This window comes from Eschrichtius robustus, chromosome 5 (assembly GCF_028021215.1).
Source record: "Eschrichtius robustus isolate mEscRob2 chromosome 5, mEscRob2.pri, whole genome shotgun sequence".
Classification (NCBI taxonomy): Eukaryota; Metazoa; Chordata; class Mammalia; order Artiodactyla; family Eschrichtiidae; genus Eschrichtius; species Eschrichtius robustus.
The window spans coordinates 35,928,992-35,954,738 of record NC_090828.1 but is presented as its reverse complement, the minus strand read 5'-3'; the positions used below and the strand labels follow the sequence as shown (position 1 = coordinate 35,954,738).

The window sequence follows — 25,747 nt, the reverse complement described above, 5'->3', positions numbered from 1 at the left end:
CTGGAAAGAGTGTTAATATATTTCATTTTTACATTACAGCTTACAAAGTACTTCCATTTATCCCCTAGAACACAATCTGAGTGGGAACTCTTTTCCCTATTTTATAGGCAATGAAACTATGCCTACGGGGAAGGTAAGAGCCAGGACCAGAACCCAAGCCAGAATCCACTGTCCAGCGCTTGTCCTACTAGGCCACATGGCCTCTGCCAAAGCAAGAGAAAAACGAGGCATGACTGCTTCTCAGCTCTCCCAGACTCACTGGGTCTAACTGGAGAGCATCTGCTCTCTTCATCACAGCAACTAAACTTCCTTACACCTGAAAACCACACCTGGTCCCATCATTTCTCCATCTTTGTTGTATTTATATTAACAGCAAAAAGAAAACACCCAAAAAAAAGCATAATTCTGAAACACAATTAATGCAATCACAGTCAAGAGTCAAATGTAAGTCAAAAAAATATATTAGGATAGATTACTGGATCCTATAAAAAGACTGAGTTCAACCTCTTTTTTATTTTTATTACTTAAAATAAATTCACATTATGTCCTCTTATTAGACAAGACCATAATCTTTCTTGCTAAACAAAATCTATGGAAAAATTCATTTCTTTGTGCTTTACGAACGGAAAGCACCTTGTACCAAAGAATTATAAGCACTAAGGATTTACATAAAATTGCCAGAACCAGCAAGTGGTGGCTTCTTTTAGTTCACAAAGAGGCAACCTACTTTGATTTCTTTCAAATAAAATTCTTCCACCAAAACCCTTCTTTTTGCTCAAGAGCAATAAATCCCCTAAACCTTCAGACTTCCCATTTAAATTCCAAAAAGGATAAATACAACCCCTTGAAGTCACGCCCAACACCATCATTCCACTTCCCCACATAAACATAAAAAAATTAGACAAATCTGGCTTTCTGGAGTTATCTCCAGAATGAACAGTGGGTCATCCCAAACAAGGCAGAAAAGAAAAATCATGCTTCGAAAGAGTAATTTTATTTTATAATTCTCCCCATTTTTTAGTTACTTAGTACTTGATTTTTAGAAGTGCACATTAAAAAAATGATTACTTAAAAAATGAGAGTTGAATACAGGACTCTGGAATAGAGAGGTCAGGAAAACCAAATAAATTGAGTCCGTTTTTTAGTTTATTTCATGATAATTAAAGACGATTTGGCAACGATGGCCATTTTACCCAGCTGATTCAGGAGGGCTTCTAGTACATGCAAGTGCATGAACTTGATACAGAAGAGGATTTCACGAAGTTTTAATGACGACTAGAAATATCATAAGGCGATTATGGACAATCTATAAACATCTGTTGTTGTCACTGGACAGAGAATGCTTCCAGTTTTCCAATTCACAGCTGGAACCAAGCTCTTGGATCTTCCACTCGTCTTCACTGGCCAAAAGAAAACTCTGTAATGGCTGATACTTTTTCCTTACAATTTCAATGAAGCCTTAGATTGGATCACATGAAAATGCCTCTGCGTATCTTCCAGAACTCCCCGATACCTTCCTTAATAGCATATTCAGCACAGTTCTTGCACTCTTGGGGTGTAAATCCAATTAATGCTCTCCCTGTAGTACCAATTCCCCGATCACTTGCCAATTTTTTAACTTGAGCTTCTATGTAATGAGGAGATACATAATAAAAATGGTCCCCAAGGACACTGTAAGCCATGTATTGAGAGCCTTCTGAGGTTTCTGTAACTTCTTGATCTTCAAAACTCTCTACATTGCAAGCTATCTCAATTTTCCCTTCGTGAGGAAAAGCCATCGTTTGGACGCCCTTCAATCCATTCACATTTGAGCCCCGAATGGCACTAGCGATCTCTTTTCCCAGAGCCAAGTCTTGAGAATCTATGGTAACATTGCAGTTCATCACATATGGGCTAGCGCCGATGCCTAAATCATTAGAAAAGCATGTTAATCAAGCAAAGCGAAAGCCTCATTTTGAAGATTCTATTCTTTACCCAATTTTAATCCAAGGAGTTTCCTTTACTTGGTTTTATTTTAAAATAATACACAAATATTCCTCATTATCAACTCCAGAATTGTCTAAAGGTCATACATATTTTTAATAACAAGAGTTATTTGAGCTATAAGCAGATACTTTTATCTACTCTAAATGTACCTGGATGTTTTTTCTAGAATGGTTAAGAAAAGCCCAGACTTTCTAAAGTATCAACAGATATTTCAAAAGGAACATTTGAAAATTAGATATCAACAGCAGCAAAATGTCTTGGCCTTCCATTCGTTTCCAAGGCCATCTCCACAGGGGCTGGAATTCAGTGCCAGGACTACGGGTCTGGGAGACAGGAATAAATCACACTCTGTACCCATCCCTTCCACCCCAAACACAGACCTGTCATCACTGAGCTAGGTTAAGATCGGATTCAAATGAACCTCAGCAACAGTCTTGGCTAGGAAAGGAGGTCACTAAAAAGTGACAGTCTTGGAACTGGGAAGGACAAAGGGACTCTTGTGTCTCATGACCATGTGGGTTTGGCAGGGCAGGGTTTGGGGTGCTATGTATACCTTCTTGGTATAATCAGTTGGAGGCATCTCTTTCTTCCATCCCCAGTTTCCCAAGGGACTGGGACTGCCATTGCTACTCCAGAGCCCGGTTACTCTAGAGCCCAGGGGCAACTGTCCTGCTTTTCCCTGCCTTGGGGATGATGCAGCTCATGTTACATAAATAGCCCTGCTCTAATTATAGTCTACATTATAAGATGGACAACTTGGTTAAATTAGCATTGGTATAAAAAGCTTAGGTTTGCAGTTTCTTCATTTTGGGGGAACTTTACATTTCTAAAAGCAAAGTGACTAGGGATTGATGAGGGATAAAAGGCTGACCTCACCTTCAGCATAAGACAATTCTTTAGCTACTATTCCAACATTATTTTACTGCCAATGCTTTTTCTTGCTACTTTCAAACTTATTGCTCATGGTGTCAGTATCCAGTGAGAGATCCTGCTGAATTCACTTTCCCCTAGACAGTCGTGGTTCGGGGGCTTTGCTGCCTAGCCTGGGTACTCTCATACTAATAGACGCTTTACAGAAAATCAGCACACGGAAACCACATTTCATCTTTTTCCCACACATGTACATAATGAAACATTTCAACTCCCGAGGCTGGGCCTCTTCCTACTGGGAATTCTGCAGGAATGAATCAGATTACAGTATTTCTCCATAATACTTATTTCATAAAAATTAAATTTCCTAACAGTCAATACATATCTCTCTCAACCTCATACACCAATCACTTACTCTAAATATCTTTGAGAATTATATCAGTTTTAACATTTCACAGAGTACAATTGGAAATTTTTCTTGTCAATGCTAATGTCATTCATTAATGGAAAGCATCCAAGCATGGTTTCTCTCTCCTCTACCCCTCAACAGGTAATGTTACAAACAGTCCCATTTTCTCATATCTGATATACATACCCTATTCTGACTCAAGAAGTGGCCTCATCTTTATCATTATTCAAACAAATAGCTAGATCACACTCAGATTTTGCTGAAAAGTATGTATTCATATATTGGGTTATACTAAGTATTGATACTATTCAAAATACTTATTGGGCCTATTGTGCTTTGCTATACCAGAACTTTGATATGCCCAGTCAACATTCAGATATTCATATGTAAGTTATCACCTTGGGGGAGCTAGTCACTTCCAAGGAAAGTTCGTTCACATGGACCCAGGGCTCTTCCTCCCCACAGTATGGTGGCGTGGACCATTCCCTCCCTAAAGACATGGGACTTTTTCTGAATCCCCCATCCAGCAGATTCCAAGGCGCCTGTTACCACCATGTGCCTAATAACTGTACCTTTTGTCACAGAATTTCTAAAATTGATCATTCTTGCTAATAAATGAACTCATTACCTAAGATAAGTTATTAGATGTAGAATAAGCTTAGATGTTAAGTCCAGAGCACAAGAGTGCCATAAAGAATTCACTTGTCCCAACACTGATTTACTTAATTAAAATAAAACTCTACTTAAAAAATTCCTTCAAAAGCATACTTTAAAGTTAATTATTTCTTAGAAAAATAAAATTGAACATTAGATGTAACTTTTATATTCTCTTCTAAATAAGATAAGAGTAATCACAAACAACACAGAATAATCATTTCTTTTGTATATGCTCTTGTTATGTGTGTTTGAAATTCTTTTTTAAAATTAATTAATTAATTAATTTATTTATTTATTTTTGGCTGCGTTGGGTCTCTGTTGCTGTGCATGGGCTTTCTCTAGTTGCAGCGAGCGGGGGCTACCGTTTGTTGCGGTGCACAGGCTTCTCATCGCGGTGGCTTCTCTTGTTGCGGAGCATGGGCTCTAGGTGTGCGGGCTTCAGTAGTTGTGGCACACGGGCTCAGTAGTTGTGGCCGCAGGCTGTAGAGCACAGGCTCAGTAGTTGTGGCGCACGGGCTTAGTTGCCCCGCGGCATGTGGGATCTTCCCAGACCAGGGATCGAACCCGTGTCCCCTGCATTGGCAGGCGGATTCTTAACCACTGCGCCACCAGGGAAGTCCCTTAAATACTTCTATTAAACTTTAATTATACAATAATTGATTTTGTTTTATCATTATATCTTATATTCAAGCAGTGAATAAACAGAGATAGTCAATGAAGCTGAGAAGTTTCTGGCCTAATCAGGTAGTAGTATCCTCCCTGAGAGGTTGTGAGGTCATGACCCATTTCTTAGAAAGAAAAAAAGAAAGAAAAGAAAGGAAGAAAGAAAGGGAGAAAGAAAAGAAAAGAAGAGAAACTGCTTTCTGCCCAAATGCACGCATTTCTAATTCCTCCATTTAATCCTTCCCAAGTCTAACACCAAGATGGTGATCCAATTCTAATGAATCAAATTCTGCATTTAAATCCAGCAGTCCCACTGACCTTACATGAAATGCTGAATTTGATTTTTTTATGCTAGTTTAAACTTAGTAAAGATTTTTTAAATAAGGGAGGTAATTAATCCCAGAAAATCGTATTTCTAGTTAAATGTCATATAATTAAAGTAATTCCATTTTTTGCTCTAAAATTAGAAACCTGATGTGAAAGTTTGTTTCTCAGTTTGTGGTCTCGCCCCGCTCCTGCCTCCCGCAGATTGGCACTCGGCTGCTCTGGCGGCAGCATGAATCTCCTCACTGCAAAGCTGAAATTCCAATTTTATTCCAACGCAACTGTCACAACGCCCTGAAGCAAGCTAAAAACAAGGAAAAAAATCTTTGGTATGATTTCACTTTCCATGTGTTCTTTAATGAAAAATTTATCATTCTAAATATTGGTGTTTACTCCTAGTTAAATACTTTTTTTATCAAAAAGAAAAAGAAACTGAGATTCAGTTGCTATTATTTCACAGGGAAATATAACAGGCCTGATGTTTTCCTGACAATTCTGTTATTTTCTTGTGTGGAAACACTGTATTTATCATATACTGTACGGCTGGTGATTCAGATATTGTAGAGACCTTATGGTGAACTGATATAGATGTAAACTCTTTATGCCAGATTGTTTAAGCATAAAAAAAACAAATGCACTTAATTAACATCTGATGTGTAGCTTTTGCAAACACAAATGCAATATTTGTGTTTGAGCACTGGCAGTAATGACTGTGAACTATGCTATTAATGTCTGGTTTAAAGATGCTTGCGGTAGGACCATGTCTGGAATAACACAAATAAAAAACTGCCTTCAGACAAAACAATAGTGAAGAGCCCATTAGAAAAATGAAAAAGCAGCACTCAAAAGAAACACATGTATTTCTTTTTCCCTTTAGATCAAAATTATTCTCAAAAATAGTTCCAGGTGCCATCATCTTCAATCAATTGAATGGTGAAAAGATTCTATATATTTTCCTCCACAGAAAGGATTTCATTTTAGGGAGTCAGAAGTTGCTAAGGGATGTATTTAGAAGTTCTATTTATCATATTAAGTTCCCCTCTGGTGGCTTAGTTTTAAAAGATGCATGAGGAGAGAGCCGAGGTGGTGCTTTGGGATATTTGGCATTTTTATATCTGAAGAGAGAACTGCAAATTTGTGGATTACATTACAGTTTGAATAAATAAAGAGATTCTCATGAACTAATGTGCGACTCCCTCATTAAATATGTTTTTACTGAAAACCTGCTGAGTTCCAGGAACCATGCAGGTTACTGGGTGTAAAAACATGAAGGTTAAAATAAGATAAAACCTAGCCTAAATGTGGTCCTTGCTTCAGACTAACAAACAGAGTAAGACAACAGACTTGGAACTCAGGTTCAAAAATATAAACAGCTGTTATTACACCAAAAGCAATTAGTCATCATTACGAATTGGTATTTTAAATTTTTTAGAACATGTACTAAAAGAGAAACCACAGCTGAAACAGGACATTTGATGACTAAAGCCATAAAACTCAAACATAATTGCTAAGTCCAATACTCCCATGGCGGGAAGAATGCAGGACTCTTATGCATGTGGCCAAATCCACAGAAAAGAAATCTGAGTGACACTGTGTGGCATAGGGCCGGCAATGGCTCCCCGTGGGTCTGAATTCAAGTTCTACCTCTTCAGGGACACTGCCTCTGCTCAGCTGCCTTTCAGCAAAATGACTATGACGTTTTCCCACTCTGCAAGGAATTGTGAGCCTCAATTTCTCAACTCCGAATCTTTCAGAGTAACAGTACTTCAGAGAGGAAATCACAGAGGTAGATACATGTTAATATCATAATGGAATGAAGCCAGTCCAGTTGAAAGGAACCTCAGGTGACCTGCCTGCTCCCAGGTTTTCTATAGGAGAACAGTGTCTTTCACCAGCTCATGCAGAGACAAAAGCAAAGTCCTTCATGCTTCTATTACAGGTTATACACTTAATTACACATTGAAACTTTCATCTTCCATCACTCCAACTAGATTTACAAGCAAATGTAGAAAATTATGAAAATAGGTTCCTCAAAACAGGACTCATTCTAAAACTAGAAATTATTTTTCAAAGACTAGGTAAAATTTTGGGTGTGAAGTAAATGGCATTATTCAATGTCAAGAAAAGTGCCTGATGCTGCAACTTCTCATTTACTGAGACAGAAGTAAGCAGGGACAGCGCTCACTAACCCACTGAAATAACTAAACAGAAGTCCTTGATTCCAAGATGTGCCAATTACCTCCACTATGATTCCTAAGGCATCATATGAAACTATAGTTCAAAGAATTGTCCCTCTATTTTTAAACAATGATGCATATATGCAGGCCAGTCATATATCAGTCAGCGGTGTTTAAATTATCCTATAAATGTTTAGGGTTTTAAAATATATATGTATAAAGTATTTATTTATAGATCTAAAAGTATCAACTATTACTGCTTTGTCCTTATTTATGTTCCTCACGAGCTGGCCAACTACAAACTTTCAAAAGGAATTTGGTTTAAAAGATTTTGTGTGTTTGGCACTGACTATGGGCGTTAATCATTTCTGAGCTCACTTTTTTCTCTTCTGTTTATAATATTCTCAGGGAACTTCAAAACAGAAACCTGTTCCCTTATAGATTCTGCTTCCTCTCAGGTACTGTGTAGATTAGTTTGTCACTGGAAAGTTAACTGTAAGTGTTCAGTTGATAGCACCAATCATTTCTATTTAATTTTTTTAGGAAAAGAAATAAATATAGCAATGTGTTGAAGCTTTTCTGTTTTGATGGGAGGAGTGGAAAACTATGTTGAGAAACACTGATGTAAATAAAAAATGTTAGAAAAATATATAAAGCCATTAAATTTAAAAATAAGGAGAGAAATCGCCATAGTTAGGAACTAAATTCACTGAAAAATTAGATGAATAACATTTCTACCCTAATGACAGAGGTGCTAGAAATTCTCCTTCAGTAGATATTACTTTTAAAAATGAAAACATTTTACTCCTTCTTACTAAGTGTTTCTTAAGAGATAATTCGTGCAAGTAAGGTAACCTAAGATTTCGGTTGATTATGTGTCTTAAACTCGAATTATAATCTTGTTCATGAAATATTAGAAACTGTTTATCCATATCCTTTATTCACTGTTCCTCTCTGAAACATTTTACTTTTCTATTAGAATCTGCTTTGAGCCTATTAAGTGAGGTGTCTCTCAATGAATAACAGTCTACCTAGCCTTGGCAACTTATAATTTTCATGTTTTTTGCACAAACTGAGGATTCTGCCACTTAGCAGGAGATATTAGCAAAAAAGACACACGGAGGGGAAAGTTGTGCTACTTTTCCCTTTTTTTTTTTTTTTTTTTTTTTAAACAATGTGATACTAGTACACATTTTTTTTTTTTTAATTTTTATTTATTTATTTATTTATGGCTGTGTTGGGTCTTCGTTTCTGTGCGAGGGCTTTCTTCTAGTTGTGGCAAGCGGGGGCCACTCTTCATCGCGGTGCGCGGGCCTCTCACTATCGCGGCCTCTCTTGTTGCGGAGCACAGGCTCCAGACGCGCAGGCTCAGTAATTGTGGCTCACGGGCCCAGTTGCTCCGCGGCATGTGGGATCTTCCCAGACCAGGGTTCGAACCCGTGTCCCCTGCATCGGCAGGCAGATTCTCAACCACTGCGCCACCTGGGAAGCCCACTTTTCCCTTCTTATCTTAAATCTTTCATCAGCAATCTGAATGAATGCATTGAAACCCAGCTTTTATAAACTGACCATTGATAAACCTCAATAATTACCCTTTATGAAAGATGATGGAAAGTAATCACAAGATCAAATCAATTTAGAGAAATAATGAAAATAAGTTGAAAGCTTTAAGAATTTAAAAACACTTTTCTTACAAATATATAACATAAATAAAATAAATAGATGCATACATATATTTTACAATATTGAGATCATACTGTTTATACTACTTTATATCCTCTGGCCTTGACACTGGCTGTTCTCTCTGCCTGAGACTCCTGTCCACATCTCCACGTGGCTAACTGCTTCTCTCCCAGTCTTTGCTCCAACACTGCCTTCACTATGAGGCCTACTTTGGTTTATCCCATTTAAAAACTGTAGTTCACTCCCATCCCAGACACATGATTCCCACTGTCCTGTTCAGTTTTTTTTTTGGCTGTAGCACTTATTTTCTAACATACTATATAATTCTTTATTTATTAAGCTTGTTATTTACTGTCTCTCTCTTCACCCCCTTCCCCACTGGACTGTGAACTCTTTTTTTTTTTGGCTGCTTTGAGTCTTCGTTGTCGCTCGCAGGTTTTCTCTAGTTGCGGCGAGTGGGGGCTACTCTTCGTTGTGGTCCGCGGGCTTCTCATTGCAATGGCTTCTCTTGTTGCGGAGCACGGGCTCTAGGTGCGTGGGCTTCAGTGGTTGTGGCTCGTGGGCTCTAGAGCACAAGCTCAGTAGTTGTGGCTTGCGGGCTCTAGAGCACAGGCTCAGTAGTTGTGGCGCATGGGCTTAGTTGCTCCGCGGCATGTGGAATCTTCCCAGACCAGGGCTTGAACCTGTGTCCCCTGCACTGCCAGGCAGATTCTTAACCACGGGCGCCACCAGGGAAGTCCCTGGAATGTAAATTCTTTGAGGGCAAATAAATTCTATTTTTCCCACTGACGATAGTGCCTAGCACATACTAGGTACTTAATAAATATTTGTTGCATTAATTAATAAACTGCAAATTCTCTCTACATGGTATTGTATTTTTCAAGTCTCTAAAAATTCTTCCAAACCTTCACACTTAATTGCTTGCATAACAGTCTTTCACCTAGGTATAGCCTATTTAATAATCACTCTCAAATACTGAACATTTACATTGTTTCCCGTATTTACTATTATAAATAGTTCTTTGATAAACACACTTGTGCATAAGTACATGTACCTTTTATTATTTCCTCAGGAATAAATCTATTTCTTTAAGATAAATCTATCACTAGAACTAGAATTTCTGCAAAGCAGTTACATATATTCTTGGAGCTCTTTATACACATCACCAACTCACTTCCAAAAAGTTTATACTAGTCGATGCTACCGTTAGTAGCATGAGCGCCTCTAACTACATCTTTACCAGTATCAAATATTACCTGTAAAATACCATCTTTAAACATTTTTGTGCCCATCTTGGCATTTTAAAGTAAACTTAAGATTTTCAGATGTTGATGAAATTCTCCATGTAAATCAAAGATCTCCACATGGAGCAAAAATAGAGAAGAAATTAGAAATCCCAATGGCTTGTCCATTCCAATCAAACAATGTAAAATGGGTGAGATTATCCCAACCCCAGACGATCATTAGGTGAGATGCGGGAGCAGTGTTCACTTTGGTTTAGACAATTACAAACCAAGTTTGTTCTTAGAAGATTGAATATGATTAGTGATAACATGAACATTTAGTCTTTAACTCAGATATGCTTTTTAGAGTTCTCTAAAGTTCTCCCCAAATACTGACCCATTCAGTCTCATAGCAATGCAGAAATGAGAATGAAGCTTTTCCAGGGACTGCCTAATCCAACACTAAAGCCAGTTCTATTCTCTAGCACTAGGATCCCTGCTTCTAATTCCTGTCCACTGACTGTAATCCCAGTCACCGGGCACTGCGCTGACTAGGTTTGTGAAATAATCCTTTCAGTCTTTAGTGAGGCCCAAATTAGAAACCAGGAAATAGCTTTCTGAAAATTTAGTCACAAACTTACACTTCTACATTTGTGAGACAAATCGTGGGAAAATATGTGAGGTTCAAATTGGCAGGGAGCAATCAGCTTCCTCCTTTTTCCGTAAGTAAAGACTAACACACACTTTTTTATAAATCTTTTCTCTAAATGGAAGGAAAAAATGGCCCCTTAGTACTGTGTTCAGCACTTAATAGACATTATTTCAACTTCACAGTCTCATGAGGGAGATATAATTATTATGTCCATTTTACAGATATGGGAACTGAGGCTTAATGAGTTAAGGAACATTCTGAAGTCACACGGCCAATGAACAGCAAGGCCAGGATTTGAGCATAGCCTCAAAGCCTGCACTGTTTTCATTGTACTGCTCTGCTTGATTATAGATATCATTGGTTTGAGAGCAGAATTCTGCATTAGGGATTAGTAACCAAAAGCCTATGTGTAACTGCACCATGGGGAAATGTGTTTCTTATGGTGGCCCACCTCTTGCTCCTTGGGGACCTAGTATCTTAGTAACGGCTAAAATATTAACTGACTATGAAAATGCTACCTAGCATGGTTTAATTTGTGATCCCTACAGAAGATACTTGAGGGTGAAAGAATTAAGACTCAAATAAATGGCACTAGGATGGTGAAGTGCAGTGAATGGGGATGGCGTTTTGGATGGGGTGCTACTGCCTTTTCTGAAGGTAAGCTCTAAGCAAGGAGTGGGACTGGAGTAGCAGAGAGAGGTAAGACTTGGTGAGATCCAGGGGAAGGAAGAATACTATTCCCTATGTTTGTTCTCTCTGGCCTAGAGCCTGCTGTGTAGAAAAGCTTGTCTCCAGGGTGCCTCTAGAACTGACTTCCAGCTGTAAGCATCAGCTTGGACACACTGGATGTTCAAGTGCTGAAAGACTTTCCTACCAGCTAAAAGTAAGCTCTACCCGAGTCCTGAGCCACCAAGTGTCCCCAGGATACACCCTCATGCCCAGCACAGCAGAGGGCCTCCAGGACCTGTCCTGGTGTCAACCATTCTCATCATCAGTGGCCACGCTGCAGGGTTTGTTATTTATCTTGAACATCACTCTTGGGGGCTCTCATGGAATATATGATGAGGGCTTCCAGCCTCTCTGGTCAGCTCATGAAGGCATGGGTAAGAAAGAGCCATGAGGAGACCTTCAACCAAGTCAAGAAGGAGACCCAGCTGAAACCCTCCTGCATTATGTGGGAGGGACCAAATGAAGGTGACCTCAGGATTCTCAAGTTTAAAAACAAAAGCAGAGGGGCTTCCCTGGTGGCGCAGTGGTTAAGAATCCGCCTTCCAATGCAGGGGACATGGGTTCAAGCCCTGGTCCGGGAAGATCCCACATGCCGCGGAGCAACTAAGCCCATGCGCCACAGCTACTGAGCCTGCGCTCTAGAGCCCACAAGCCACAACTACTGAGCCCACAAGCCACAACTACTGAAGCCCGCGTGCCTAGAGCCCGTGCTCCGCAACAAGAGAAGCCACCGCAATGAGAAGCCCGTGCACCGCAACAAACGGTAGTTGCTCACTGCAACTAGAGAAAGCCTGTGTGTAGCAACAAAGACCCAACAGAGCCAAAAATAAATAAATAAATTTTTAAAAAAAACAACAACAAAGGCAGAACAAAACCATACTGTGAACCTGTTAAACCACATCTTCGGGCAGGTGCAACTCCCAGGTCAGGCTTAAGAGCACTGAAATCCCTCCTTGTGAACCAGCCCAGTTGTTTCCTTCTCTGGACAAGAGTGCGCTTCTCAGGCAGGTCAGCCTCACCAAAGAGAAACACACTGCAGCCAGGAACACCCTGGACCAGATTCTCAGCAAGGCCTATGGACAGTGGGAAATTTTAACAAAGTTAAATTAAAATCAGGCCTAATGAAAGAAACTAAAGCACATAATTTTCTTATTGTGGTAAAATATATTTAACACAAAATTAACCATTTTAACTATTTCTAAGTGTACAGTTCAGTAGCATTAAGTGTGTTCCCATCACTGTTATAACCATCACCACTAAAGCATATAATTCACACAAATTTTAAAAATCAAAGTTTGAGCATAATTAATTTTCCCTTGAAGTTAGTCTCATAATAAAAAGTTTGTCTATGTACAAGGAGGCTAGAATTTCTAAGCCATTATGAAGCTAATTCCATAAGGAAAATTCATCACTAAGATTAATAAAATTGGTACCTTCAATTTTTTAACTATTTTATAACAGCCCCAAATTGTATATACTGTTAGGAGAAAGAAAAAGTTAAGAATACAAGGGCCAGATCTGCATTGTCCAATATGGTAACCCCTAGCTACACGTTCCATTAAATTTTAATTTTAATTTTAATTAATTAAATAAAATGCAATAAAAGTTAAGTTTTTTCAGTTGCATGAGCCACATTTCAAGTGCTCAATAACCACATGTGGCCAGTGGTCTTCCTATTGGACAGTGCAGATACAGAACATTTCCATCATCACAGGAAGTTCTACTGGATAGCATTGGGTCAGATATTCTGTAAGGAAGCCTAGTATTTAAATATAATTTTATGGAGGCTACTCTCTGAATAACGTTTTTTCATTCTCTTCTGCCATTTTTATATCTAGATTCTGTCTCTGACCTTATCTTTTCAAGGCAGATTACAGAAGTACCTTCCTGTTTTTTCTAGAGAACGGCTTCAGGGGACTGCTGTTTGCAGCTGACAGCATGTTTTCACGGCACTAATCACAGTCCCCTGTAAGCAAGGATAGAGGCAGCATAATTTTTTTTCTGATGTATAGATGTAGGTATTTGGGAATTTGGGTACTGGCCTGGGACAGCAGGAGTGTGGGCCTCCCTTATTTGGAGGCCCATCATGGAACATCAGAGGCTGAGATGGGGCCTTTAGCTCCATAAGCACAGGAAACCTCTCCAGCTGCAATTCTGAAGGTTGGTTATTTGTTTGTTTCTAATGTAGACTGCTATGATGATGGGAGGGGTGAAATGTGGAGGGCATTAAAAGAATTTTGTACCTCTGGGTTGTATGAAGTCTGGGGAAATGTTCTTTTTTAAAAATATTTATTTATTTATTATTTATTTAGTTTGACTGCACCAGGTCTTAGTTGCGGCCCACGGGATCTTCGTTGAGGCATGTGGGATCTTTAGTTGCGGCATGCGCACTCTTAGTTGCGGCACACGTGCGGGATCTAGTTCCCTGACCAGGGATCGAACCAGGCCCCCTGCATTGGGAGTGCAGAGTCTTACCCACTGGACCACCAGGGAAGTCCCGGAGAAACATTCTTTCTCTGAGTCAGGTAGAGACTCTAGCATTATAAGCCCATAATATGTAGACACCACAAAGCCAAGAAAATCTCCCAAATTTACTAAGTGAACTCTACTTCTTTAACACTACTTTAAGATACTAAAGGACCATGGGCTTCAGGGCGGGGTTGGGGGGGGGGGCGGTGGGCAGATGCCAGTGACACAGTTAACAGAGGTTTAGGAATTGTAAAATAATGTTTAGGCAGTTACCTAAGTACTCCCCTCAAATCTGGAATGGCAGAGAGCAGGGGTGGCAGAAGAAAGGGAAAATGGTTTAGGAGAGTTAGTTAAGACATCTTAACATCTGACAACTCTCCAAATTGTTCAGATCACCGTTATCTGCTCCAACCATAACTTAGAGTGACTCACAGTTTGGTTGTCGCAGAAGCCTAAAACACAAACTGTGATGCTAAAGCCCCTCCTTCTAAATAGAAATAGTGTGACCTGTTTCCAGGCTCTGCTCAGTTCTTGGCCTAGCCACGCCAGCACCTCCATTTGGAGCTATAGTTCTGGAGTATTGCATAAGTTTATAAAGCCCAGAATGCTGTAAAGGAGGATTCTTGGAGCCTGGTTCTTTTTTTTTTTTTTTTTTTTAATTTATTTATTTATTTATTTATTTTTGGCAGTGTTGGGTCTTCGTTTCTGTGCAAGGGCTTTCTCTAGTTGCGGCGAGCGGGGACCACCCCTCATCGCAGTGCGCAGGCCTCTCACTGTCGCGGCCTCTCTTGTTGTGGAGCACAGGCTCCAGACACACAGGCTCAGTAGTTGTGGCTCACGGACCTAGGTGCTCCGTGGCATATGGGATCCTCCCATACCAGGGCTCGAATCCGTGTCCCCTGCATTGACAGGCAGACTCTCAACCACTGCGCCACCAGGGAAGCCAGGAGCCTGGTTCTTAAAGGGCAAAGCAGGGGGAGATATTTGCAGTAGCAACTCCCAGCTGTCAGCAGCTGGGGGGTTGAGGGAAGGGGTACATTTTGGTTTAGTAGAAATAGCATATGCTTTTGAGGCCAGAAGATATCGGTTTGAATACCATTTCTGTTCCTTAATAGCTGTTTGGGATCTTGAGCAATTTTTTTTGACATCTCTGAGCCTCAAGTTCTTTGTCTGTAAAGTGAAAACGAAAAAAAAAAAAAAAGCTTCCTCTAAAGCACCAACTCCTTATCTAGAAATTTGGCAATTAAAAGGAATAAAAGTAAGCATTTATCCTGCCTTTCCTGTATAAACTGTATTTCAGGGTAGCCAGATAGCCTGAACTGATGATGGAAAGATTTTTTAATAGAAAAAAATCTAACTAATAAATGTGGAAGAAATGATATAATTAGAAAATCACCATTTTGGAGCCCCTAAGAAAATAACTGTTTCAGGCAAAGATCATCAATGGATAAAACCCTCATGAAAAGTCAATTAGGAACAAAGGCAATTCATCTTTGCATCACCAGATGTGAGATAATCAGACATTGTGGCTTCCTGACAGGACACATATGAAGCTCACAGCCCACCTTTGAAGAAGTTTTGCCAAAAAAAAAAAAATGAACTTCAAGTCAATCAAGGGGCTAACTTAAAGTTTGTAGGAAATGAGAGAGAGAAAGAAACAAATTAAATGACACCACAAGGGAGCAAACAGATGATCCAGAATGTGGGAATTCCATAGGACAACTGACCCAGTTTCTGCAGCCAGTGAATCGGAGGAAAAAAGGGGGGCGGGGAACTGGGCTAGATCAAAAGAGACCGAGATACAACAATCACCTCGATATGTGAACCATGTGTAGATCCAGATTCAGACAAGCCCATCATAGAAAGACATTTGCTTGGATTATACACTGGATGTTAGATGGTAACAAAAAATTATCATTTTGTTGGGTGTGATAATGGCACTGTGGCGATATAAGAAAATGTCCATATTGCTTAGAGATATTTTAAATATGCAGGGGTGAAATAATATGATTTTTGGAACTTGCTTTAAAAAACCTTTAATAAAACTAAAGGAAAAAAGAGGGAGATAAAAAAGAGAGAAAAGGAGAAAAAAGAAAGGAAGTAAAGAAAAAAGAAAGAAAAGAAACTACCTCATAGAATGGATACAGAGATTAAGATAAGATAAACTAAGAAAAGCATCTAGCACAATGCCTGGTGCACAGTAGCCAGGGTATGTTGCTTCCTTTCCCCTCTGTAAGTCTACACCACTGTTCTAAATTCTGAAAATTCTGAATACCTTCCTGGACAGGTATGTCCCTACTTACTAGAAATCCCCATATATTTTAACAACACTTCTCTTCCATTATCTCTTCTACACCAATTCATGGTGGAAGGAATCAAATTTAATTCTTACTGTCCAATGAAGAAAATAAGATATTTCATTATTCTCATACAATGAAAAGACCACCAAAGCCAAAATAATATTTAGCAATAGAGACAGCACATTATACTCTTCACACTCAAGGAAGTATCTTTTATGTTTCTAATGACTGCAAGCCAAGGGCCCAAGGTAGGTATTTGTAATGTAGCTGAAGAGGAAAATTTAGATTGCCTGCATTTCAAAGAAATGTCTCAAATTCAGTCAGAAGAATAGTTACTAGCAAGCTATTTTATTTGTTATATAAATTGCATTCAAAAAAACTGGTTTTAATTGTATCCTTTTATTTTCACAATTAATCTATGTAAAAGTTATCCCCTGTACTGTAATTTCAAATGCTCACATCATGCAAACAAATAGGCTTGTTAGAAGATAAAATCTTGAATTTCAAGGTAAAGATAAATTTCAAGATAAAATCTTGAATCTTCAAGCTCAAGTCTCACAGTGTTCAGATAAGTGACATTATTATTTAAAGCGATAGTTCTGTGTGCATTTCCCATAAAGCGATTGTTTCCCCGACAGTGAAGTCAAGCATTTCCAGAGCAGGAACTTTTCACATTTTCAATGAGTCCCAAGAAACCAGAATTTCTGAGCTTTTCCCTGCTTTGTCACTGTGCTCCCCCTCCACTGAAATTAATTTCTCCCTCTCATGTTCATGTAGTATTTTACAGCTTTTATTGATAGACTATCAAATCTAATCTACTTGTATTATATAGTTAATCATGGACTTTTGTTTCTCCATCTAGGTTTCAAACTCCCAAAACAGTCAACATTTGTTAAGGTGAATGAATTGAATCTGGTTCCTAAGCACTTTGCAGATGCTGGACGCTGCAAACCTAAAATAGCAGCATCCATTCCAAACCTACACAGGAGAGTAAGGGGTCGCTATGCTAACAAAATGAGAACAGGGTTTAAGACCAGCAGGTGTACGATGTACCCCTAGTGAGAAACCATGAGATCAATTTTCCATCACCGGCATCATGTTTTATGAGCTCTTCTCCAGCCCCCAGCTGTCAGAGTCACCTGCAGCTGAGGTCTACCTGAGACAGTAAGTAATGTCAGACAGGAAAAATATCCGAATCACCTTGTGCTGACAGAGTATGATGTCATCATGCCGGCTTGAAACAGGTAAAGCAGCTTCCTAAATTGCTATTAAAAGACAAATATTTTCTAGTTTTTCTTCCATTCTTGACAAGTTTTCCCCACCACTATTATTAATACTTCTGATCTTTCCATTTTCACAAGTCATATTCTAAAAAGGCTAATTTAATGACAATATTTTTTTAAATATAATTTAACCTTTATGGTTGGCTGATTATATGTACTGGAAAATGATTTTTAGTCATTTCTATACATGTATATCTATCACTTTCAGCCTTAACTTTAGAGACTTCTATGAGTTTGGTTATTCCCCTTTGTAAAAGAAGGATCAGCATAATGAGACAGGAAAGTTTAAGCTTCATATCCTCAACACGAATGTTTGTTTCTGAGCCTGTAACAGACCTAACTATGGCTGAAATGTAGTATTTTATTGAGAATGTACAATATTTAAGACAGTATTTAAGAATCTCTTTCATTAAATGTATTTGCCTGCCTCACGCTAACACGCACCTCATGTCTACAGAGGTATTTGATATCATTCTTTCCCCTTCTGCTTTTGTTTCTTTCAGAAGCATTTTAGGACTACTGGTATAAATGGAGTTGAGATTTAACTGTTAAACAGAATTGCATTTCAGCAGCTCAAGGAACATAACTGATATGCTTGGTTTTGTTACATTTTCGATAGCAGTCAAAATGCACAGCTAGGAAAAACCTCAAGCCTGTCATTCCCTTTCCTCTAGGAATAGATAAATTCTATTTTCCCTGGCCCGTGGTATGAAAGTGTGGCTTATTATTATTATTTTTAAACCAGAACTCTAATGATACTCAAAAAAGTCTACTGACACATTCTCATAAGTACATACCAATCAAAAAGAGTATTTTTCAACCCCACCACCTCATACTCAACAAAAAGCAAAGGGAAAAAAGCACAGAATCTAAAAATTAAACTGGGTGCTAGACTTGAAATCTTAGAAGCATCCTCTAGTTTTAGTATAGTTCTCTTAATATAGCCAAGTTTTTTGTTTAGTTGATTTTTTTATTTATGTATTTTTTAATGAAAAGGAAAAATAAGATCCTCTACCAGAAGCCATAAAAATCTCTCAGATGGCAACACAGATAGCCCTAAAAGTTTTTGCCTAAATTCATACACATACCTAAAATAAAACTGGCTGATTAATCTTGCTACAGTACTTTGAAAAAGAAGACATTTGAAAATACAGTGTAGTTGTGATGCTGCACTGCCTCTAATTAAGTGCAGACTAGGAAAAATTATTCTTAGTTTAGTCTATGGAAGGGAGGTGGTGGAAATTTCTCTTTGCAATTCAAAATTATTTTAAAGATGGAGTGTTTCTTTTCCAATGTCTTCATTAAACAGAGCTGTTAAGAATTGTCTCCCAACCATCCCCAAAGAGCACAAAGCTACCCAGTATTCACCCCATATGCTCGGCTTTGAAGTGTGAAGCTGTGACCATCCTACCAGACTCTTACGCCACCATCAAAGCCATCTCATTATGCCCAGCGCTGAGAGTTAAAGCGCGGGGCCTTAACCACTCCAACACACACACTGCATTAACAAAGTAACCGCAATATTCCTCCCCCACATGGCTAGAACTTGAAGAAATTTTTACCATATGTACACATGCACGAGATACGAAAATTTATTGTGCTAGAACATCATTGAGAAGTACATTAAACATGCTGACTAGAACTGGATGTTATTCTAAGGGACTGGAAAAAAATAAAATGCAGCTGATCTTTATGATGAAAGAACAGAAACATTAGACTGAAAAACAAGATCAAGTGCAATTCCTAAATTGCATTTCTACTGACACATTCTGTTGCCTGTTTTTTCTTGAGAGAGCAGAAAACAATTTAGGGGGTAAAACAAAACTCTACTGCATATCACTGGATGCTACTGTTTATCACGTTTCATTTCTAAAGGACAAATAAACTTACAAATGATGCAATGCTGATAACAGCGTCTATAATTCAAAACGAACAGTACTTGTTAAGAGAAAGTAATTTTACTGTGTTTCTGAGCTGTCAATTTACCATTGGCATGGCAGTAAAAAATAAAATGCAAAGAAGAAACTTGTTATGTATTAACGGAAATGAGGTCAGGATAGGCATTTGATTAATTTTCATATAAAAATTAATCTGTAAAAATATTTTGAAATGTTTGTACCTAATGATCCATTCCTTTTTCTTTGCTCTAGAGAAATCCTTACATTTGTATACAGGAAAGTATATTCAAGAGTGTTCACTGCTACACTATTTGTTTTGGAAAAAATAAGAAACAATCTAAGTGTCTATAAATAGGGGAACAGAAAAAATGTGATATATGCATACTATGATAACTATACAGCAGTTAAAAGGAATGAGCTATATGTAACACCATGGATAGATTTCCAAGATATCTTGCCGAATAAAAGTTATAGTATAAGAATCTGAAAGAGAATGTACGTATATATATATATATATATATATATATATGTATATAGAACTGAAGCACTTTGCTGTACACCTGAAACTAACACAACATTGTAAATCAGCTATACTTCAATAAAAAAATTAAATTAAAAATTTTAAAAAGTATAGTACAATAGCATTTATACTACAAACACGTACAAGAAATACTATATTGGATTTATGAGTACATACATAGGTATAAATAAAAGCATGGGGAAAATTCTGGATTGAGTGTGAGCATACGATACCATAACTCGGAAGGGGTGGTTCAGGGAACCAGGAATGTAGTTGGTGGACAGAGGAAACTTTAACCTTATCTGTAATGTTTGAAATTCTGAAAAAGAGAATTAATAAAAAGTTCCAGGCAAGGTCTGGCAAATAAACAGTTGTGAGGATCCTTTGTTCTGCTGCTGCCTAGATGGAAAACTATGAGTAAGTTTCTTAATATTTCTAAGTCTGTTTTCTAGCTATAGAATAAAAAAATTGGACCTATCCTCTATCCTTATCAAAAACATAAGAATTATGTGCCCCCAAACCCTTAGTAAACCATACAATTTCATGGAGATATAGGTATCCATAAAAATATGGTGTATTAGTAGTCTGGGACATATTTTACACATATGTCTTCCTTCCTTCCTTCCTTCCTCCCTCCCTCCCTTCCTTTCTTTCTTTCTTTTTTTTTTTGGCTGCGCTGCATGGCTTGTGGGATCTCAGTTCCCCGACCAGGAACTGAACCCGGGCCATGGCAGTGACAGCCCAGAATCCCAACCATCAGGCCACCAGGGAACTCCCCCACACATATGTCTTCTAGACTTAGGACTTAGGACTTAGAATTTTAGAGCTGAAAGCACTTCAGAGATCTCCTGCCCAAGTGGTTTTCAAACACCTTGTCGCGCAATCCCTTTCCTCAAAAGGTACTTTATTTGGGATCTTGATAACATAAAGCAGAGAAGAGGGATCCACTCTCTTTATGGTGGAGGGGGATAGCCTGGGTCCCCACTGCTCAGCAACCCTCTCCATAAGGCCACAGAGAATCACTAAAAATAGTGACAGCTCTTTACTGGTGGGAGGTAGGGGACCAGGGGCTTTACGTGTGGGCACTATTTTCTATAACCATCCTAACAGGATGATATTATTCCCCATTGTATAGATACAAAACCAAAAAGACTATAAAAGAGACTAAACAATTTTCCTAAAGTCAGCTAGCAAATAAGTAGGAGACCTGGGGCTTGAACTCAGGTTTATTCAGCTGCAAAATTCTTATTCTGTCCACTTACCATTTGGCTTCCCTGTCTAGCCATTCAATGTGATTTAACTGTTTAGATCACATTGATCAAAAACTTATGGGCACGTGCATATATATATATATATATATACACATACGCATATGTAAAGGGTGGGGGGGATTGGAATTGGCCTGTCGCTTCCATATAGTGCACCCCCTTTGTAAGGATTCTCATTCTCCTTCAGGGGGGATATTAAGAAGCTGGGACTATCCCAAAGAGTAGTTCAGATGGGACATGGCTAAGCTTTGGGGATGGCCAGGAATCCTTCTGCTGGCCAATGTATCAGCAATGTGTAAACAGCCTTCAGTATAAAGCCCACTCCCCACAGCAAGGAAGAGTTAAGGTGGCTCTTCCATCCAACTACAGCTCCCCAAATGTCAAACAAATAGTTCACATGAGGTAGTTTGGTCTCCTTGTATGTGTTCGGCTCCCCTACATCTTCCATCTTCCTGGCCACTGGCCACTGACACCACTCAACCACCTCTTAGTAGTCTCAAGCCTAGCCCTAATTCTTGCCGCTTGCCCCCAAAACAGGTCAAGTCCTCCAATCCCCATGCCCCCAAAACAGATCAAATCCTCCCATCCCCCCACCCACAATCCCTCTCCTTTCTACCACCTCTCAGGGGATGCTCATTTCCATGCACCCATGCCCACCACATTAAATCTCCTTTTGAAGGAAAATGCTTCCTGCCCACTACTGATGTTTACTTCCACATGGAGAGAGTCCTCCTGGTCTTGCTGGCTGTTATGAGTTAAACTGTGCCCCTTGAAAAAATTCATCTGCTGAATTCATAGCCCCCAGGACATGAGAATGTGACCTTATTTGGGAATAGGGTCATTGCAGATATAATTAGTTAACACGAGGTCATATACTGGAATGGAGTGGGCCCTAATCCAATATGACTGGTGTCCTCATAAAAAGGGGAAACCTGGACACAGACAATATACAGGGAGAATGCCATGTGAACACGAAGAGGGCCATCCACAAGCCAAAATGGAACACATCCTTCCCTCACAGCACTCAGAAAAAACCAACCCTGTCGACACCCTGATCTCGGACTTCTAGCCTCCAGAACGGTGAGACAATACATTTCTGTTGTTTAAACCACCCAGTCTGTGGCACTTTTGTTACTGCAGCCTTAGAAAATTAAAACATTGGCCTTGTTTCCTCCCAACATCCATTCCCTGATGGGGAGTTTGGGAGAGAAGCTGGGTTTGCATAGGCCTACTCCTCTCTCCCCTCTTCCTTCTTAGGAGCTAGCTATCAGCAGGAAACATACATTCCGCTCCACCTCCTCCTTGCCATTAGCTTGCCAGGGTCAGTCCTGTGCTGTCTAGTGCTGCCTGTTACTGGCTGCATGAGTCTGTCTAATTCTCCAGGTGGGGAAGCCTAGCTGTCATAATAGTTTTAACAGTAGTAAAGTTAGTATTTCCACTTCTCATCTGCCTTTCTCTACTGTCGAATTGGTTCAAGATTTGGGAAAGGAAGAAGTGTACTATTTGTAATGCTCTCCTCCCAAACCCCACCCTGAGTCCTCATCTTCCTGGGAGCAGTGAGTGAGGTGGCCTTCCTTCTTTCTCTACTCTATTGCTATGGAATAAACTTTGTAACCTGCTTTTCCAAGCCCTCTCCTTTTGGTTGTCAAAAATTCAAACATGAACACTGACTGTAACTTCTTCATTCTCACTATAACAATTCTATACCCCTCAAGGTAGCAAATAACTCAAGACTGTCCAGGAAACAGTCACGCATAAGCTATGGAGGAAAGAGAGGCACAACAATTATCATCTTGAGATATTATCCTACTATATATTTCTTGGTTAATTAAAATTGGAGAGTGAGTTATTTAATATATGCAATTTTGAGTCACACAATAAATGATAACCTAATTAATAATAATGCTATAATTATTGTAATAGCACATCATGATAACCATGTGTTGTCGTCATTACTATTATCACATGCTCTGGGTCTCCTGAGAAGCACACCCTCACTTGCCCACTGGAGACCAAGTGGTGGACGCATGAGGGTGTACAGAGACTTGGGTTGATGCACTTAATCTTATAGGTCCATCAAAGCCACTAGCATCATATATTATTTCCTTAGAATTTTCTGATCCTAGTGGTCTTGACACTGGAAGTCACTGTATATGCTAGAAAGGAGAGATGGAAAGGAAAAGGAATTCAGGAAAAGCACAGCAAAGCTTAGGAGTCTGGGCTGAAAAAGTTAGCATCATATCAATCATATGCTATAAATCCCCTATTAGGTCCCAATTCTCTAAAACACCATCAGCAATAACATAAATTTAATCTCTGGGTGCTATATATATATATATCTACTGAAAATCAGAAAACTTAGAACCCCTAAACTTTGAGGCTCCCAGGGCTGGCTCTGCTAGTAAGGGGTGAATGTTAACATCTCCCACAGTGACCCACGGCTTGATCCTGAGTATTCTAGGAGACCCCTTCCCTAGGTGAAGTGGTGGTGGGGGGGTCTCCCAGTTTTAAACTATAGATTTGTAGACTGGGGAAGAATTACAAGAAATGTACAGTCAGGCAGCAAAGGTTTCATGCACTCCACCTACTCATCCCAATTAGAAGATTCTTATGGTACATTTATTCTTGTCAAAATGTTCAATAAAGTCTATTCAGTATATACCAAGAGTAAAACAGGGAAGAAGGGAAAGCCAATACGAGGGTGTGTTATCAAGCTAGTCATCGTTACGAGCAACTGGAGCTTGGTCTTGCTGGAATGGGCCTTAGAATTGTCCGTCTACCAGCTCAGGTCCCCCACTGGCCAAGGGGTGCCTGTGGGGTATTAATTTACTTGGACTTCAGGTTGCTGCAGAGCCAAAGTGAGAGAAAGAGAGCAGCTTTTTCAAGTATGGCTGTGTGCATCGGTAATTGCTGGTCATGGAAGAATAGGTTAGTTTATCCCAGTTCTCCCATTTGGCCTTTTCCTTTCTCATTAGTAGCTCTGTTTTACAGTGGCTGATATAATCCTGTTGCATTTATTAAGCTTGTAGCAATATGCATTTATGAACAACCTGGTAACTCTCCTTCATAGTTAGAATGTACTCAAGTTGCTGGAAATCAATTTTGATATTTTATGTACTTTCCCAATGCGCAATCCCTTTTTTTTTCCAGCTTTTTATATGGTGGCAGTATCCTATAATTGTCAAAGTAAATGCTATGTCCTAAAACTATGTTAACATATGCTTGTAAAATCAACCATTGCTTTTATGCTATGGCAATGAAGGTAGTACTAATGGTGGAGAGAACTGTATCAGAACCCAACATCTAAACTGACTAATCTCAACAAAATCCAAGGCTGTTTTATGAGATAATCTCCATAGCAACTGGAGAATCAGAGTAGAAAATTCTTGAAGTGAAAAGTTGTTCCTGATTTGTCAGATCAGCCCATGTTTTGACAATCTGTAATAAGGTAATCGAAGGGCCTTAAGACTATCACACAAGTGTTGATGTTGTGTGAATCTGTCATGGCACATGTCCTCTAAGCCATGAAAATACTCAAAAAATCATCTAACAAGGATGATAATTCTAATCAAATTCATTAATGTTGTATCTATTTTAAGATAAATCCAAAAAAACTCAATCACGTAAGAGCTAAATCTTTACTTATGTAACTACTTAACTAGCATTTTATCTTTCCAATATTCTAAATAATGTCAGTTTTTAAAGCATCATATAAACCTTATTTCATTTGATTAATGACATAAAACAAAAAGCAAGTTTCCATATGATTTACAAAATTTATAGCTATGGTCCAGACTTTTAAAGCTGAATATTATGAACCTACATGTTAGTTAAGCCCATTTTCACCGGCAAATCATTGGGGAGATTTGCCTGAGCACCTTCTGCCCTGACCCCTCCCCTCCACCTTCACTCAGTCCTTCTCAGGAAGGTTTGTGTGTGCATGAGAAACAAGCTCATGTTTCAGAGACGCTGGCTCCTGCAGGTGAACCATCGAGTAAAGAAGATGCGGAAAACATACAGGCAGCACGATGGCCCACAGTAATCCTTTGGAGAAATTGTCTATACAAAATTTACTGAAGCCCAGAAATTGAGACTAAATACCTTCAATATTGAGTTAGAAGTCAGAAAAAAGAATAATGTTCCTGTAAATTTACCTTTGGTTCCAAATTAGGTGAATTCGTTGTTCTTGAAGGATCTAAGATAATCAAAATCACCAAGAGGAATTAGAGAAGTAGGGACTTCCAAGTAAAGATGGGAGCGTAGATTCCTACATTTACTTTCACTTCTTCCAAATACCCCAGGAAACAGATGGTAAAGAGGTCTATTTTTTAAAGCACTGATTCACTCAAACAAATAGAAATGGAAGAAGAAGCAATGGCGTTGGAACTTGGAGAGCAGATATAAGAAGAGCAGGATATTCAGCAGACCCCAGACAGCAGAGAAGCAGCCTGACTTAGAGCACTGGCACCTGGAAATGGTCAGAACTGGTGACCTCACTCTGGGAGAGAAGGTAAAGGCATAGCTCAAAACAGGGAGACTGGTGGAAAGTCTGTTTAAGCAGCAGTTAGATCCCAACCCCTCCGCACAGACAGGCAACTGGCAGAAGACACAAAAGGTAAAAACACAAGGCGTCTGA

At 39.1% G+C, this 25,747-nt stretch overlaps 1 protein-coding gene across 11 annotated transcripts in view; it reads right to left on the bottom strand.

The window, feature by feature from the left end:
* The window catches only part of FTCDNL1 (formiminotransferase cyclodeaminase N-terminal like), a 113,694-nt gene that overhangs the window by 27,439 nt on the left and 60,508 nt on the right, over positions 1-25,747 (bottom strand). For 4 of the 11 annotated variants that reach the window (XM_068544703.1, XM_068544706.1, XM_068544704.1 and 1 more), the window contains exons 5-6: positions 12,261-12,446; positions 1,086-1,906 (exon numbers count right to left, since the gene is read on the bottom strand). The exons of 3 other annotated variants lie outside the window; for them this stretch is intronic. In XM_068544703.1, the coding sequence (XP_068400804.1) occupies positions 1,470-1,906; positions 12,261-12,446 (623 nt within the window). In that variant the 3' untranslated portion in view covers positions 1,086-1,469. Of the gene's footprint in view, positions 1-1,085; positions 1,907-12,253; positions 12,447-23,038; positions 23,268-25,747 lie in introns of those variants that run through there. 4 more of the 11 variants (XM_068544709.1, XM_068544708.1, XM_068544707.1 and 1 more) reach the window with 4 other exon arrangements.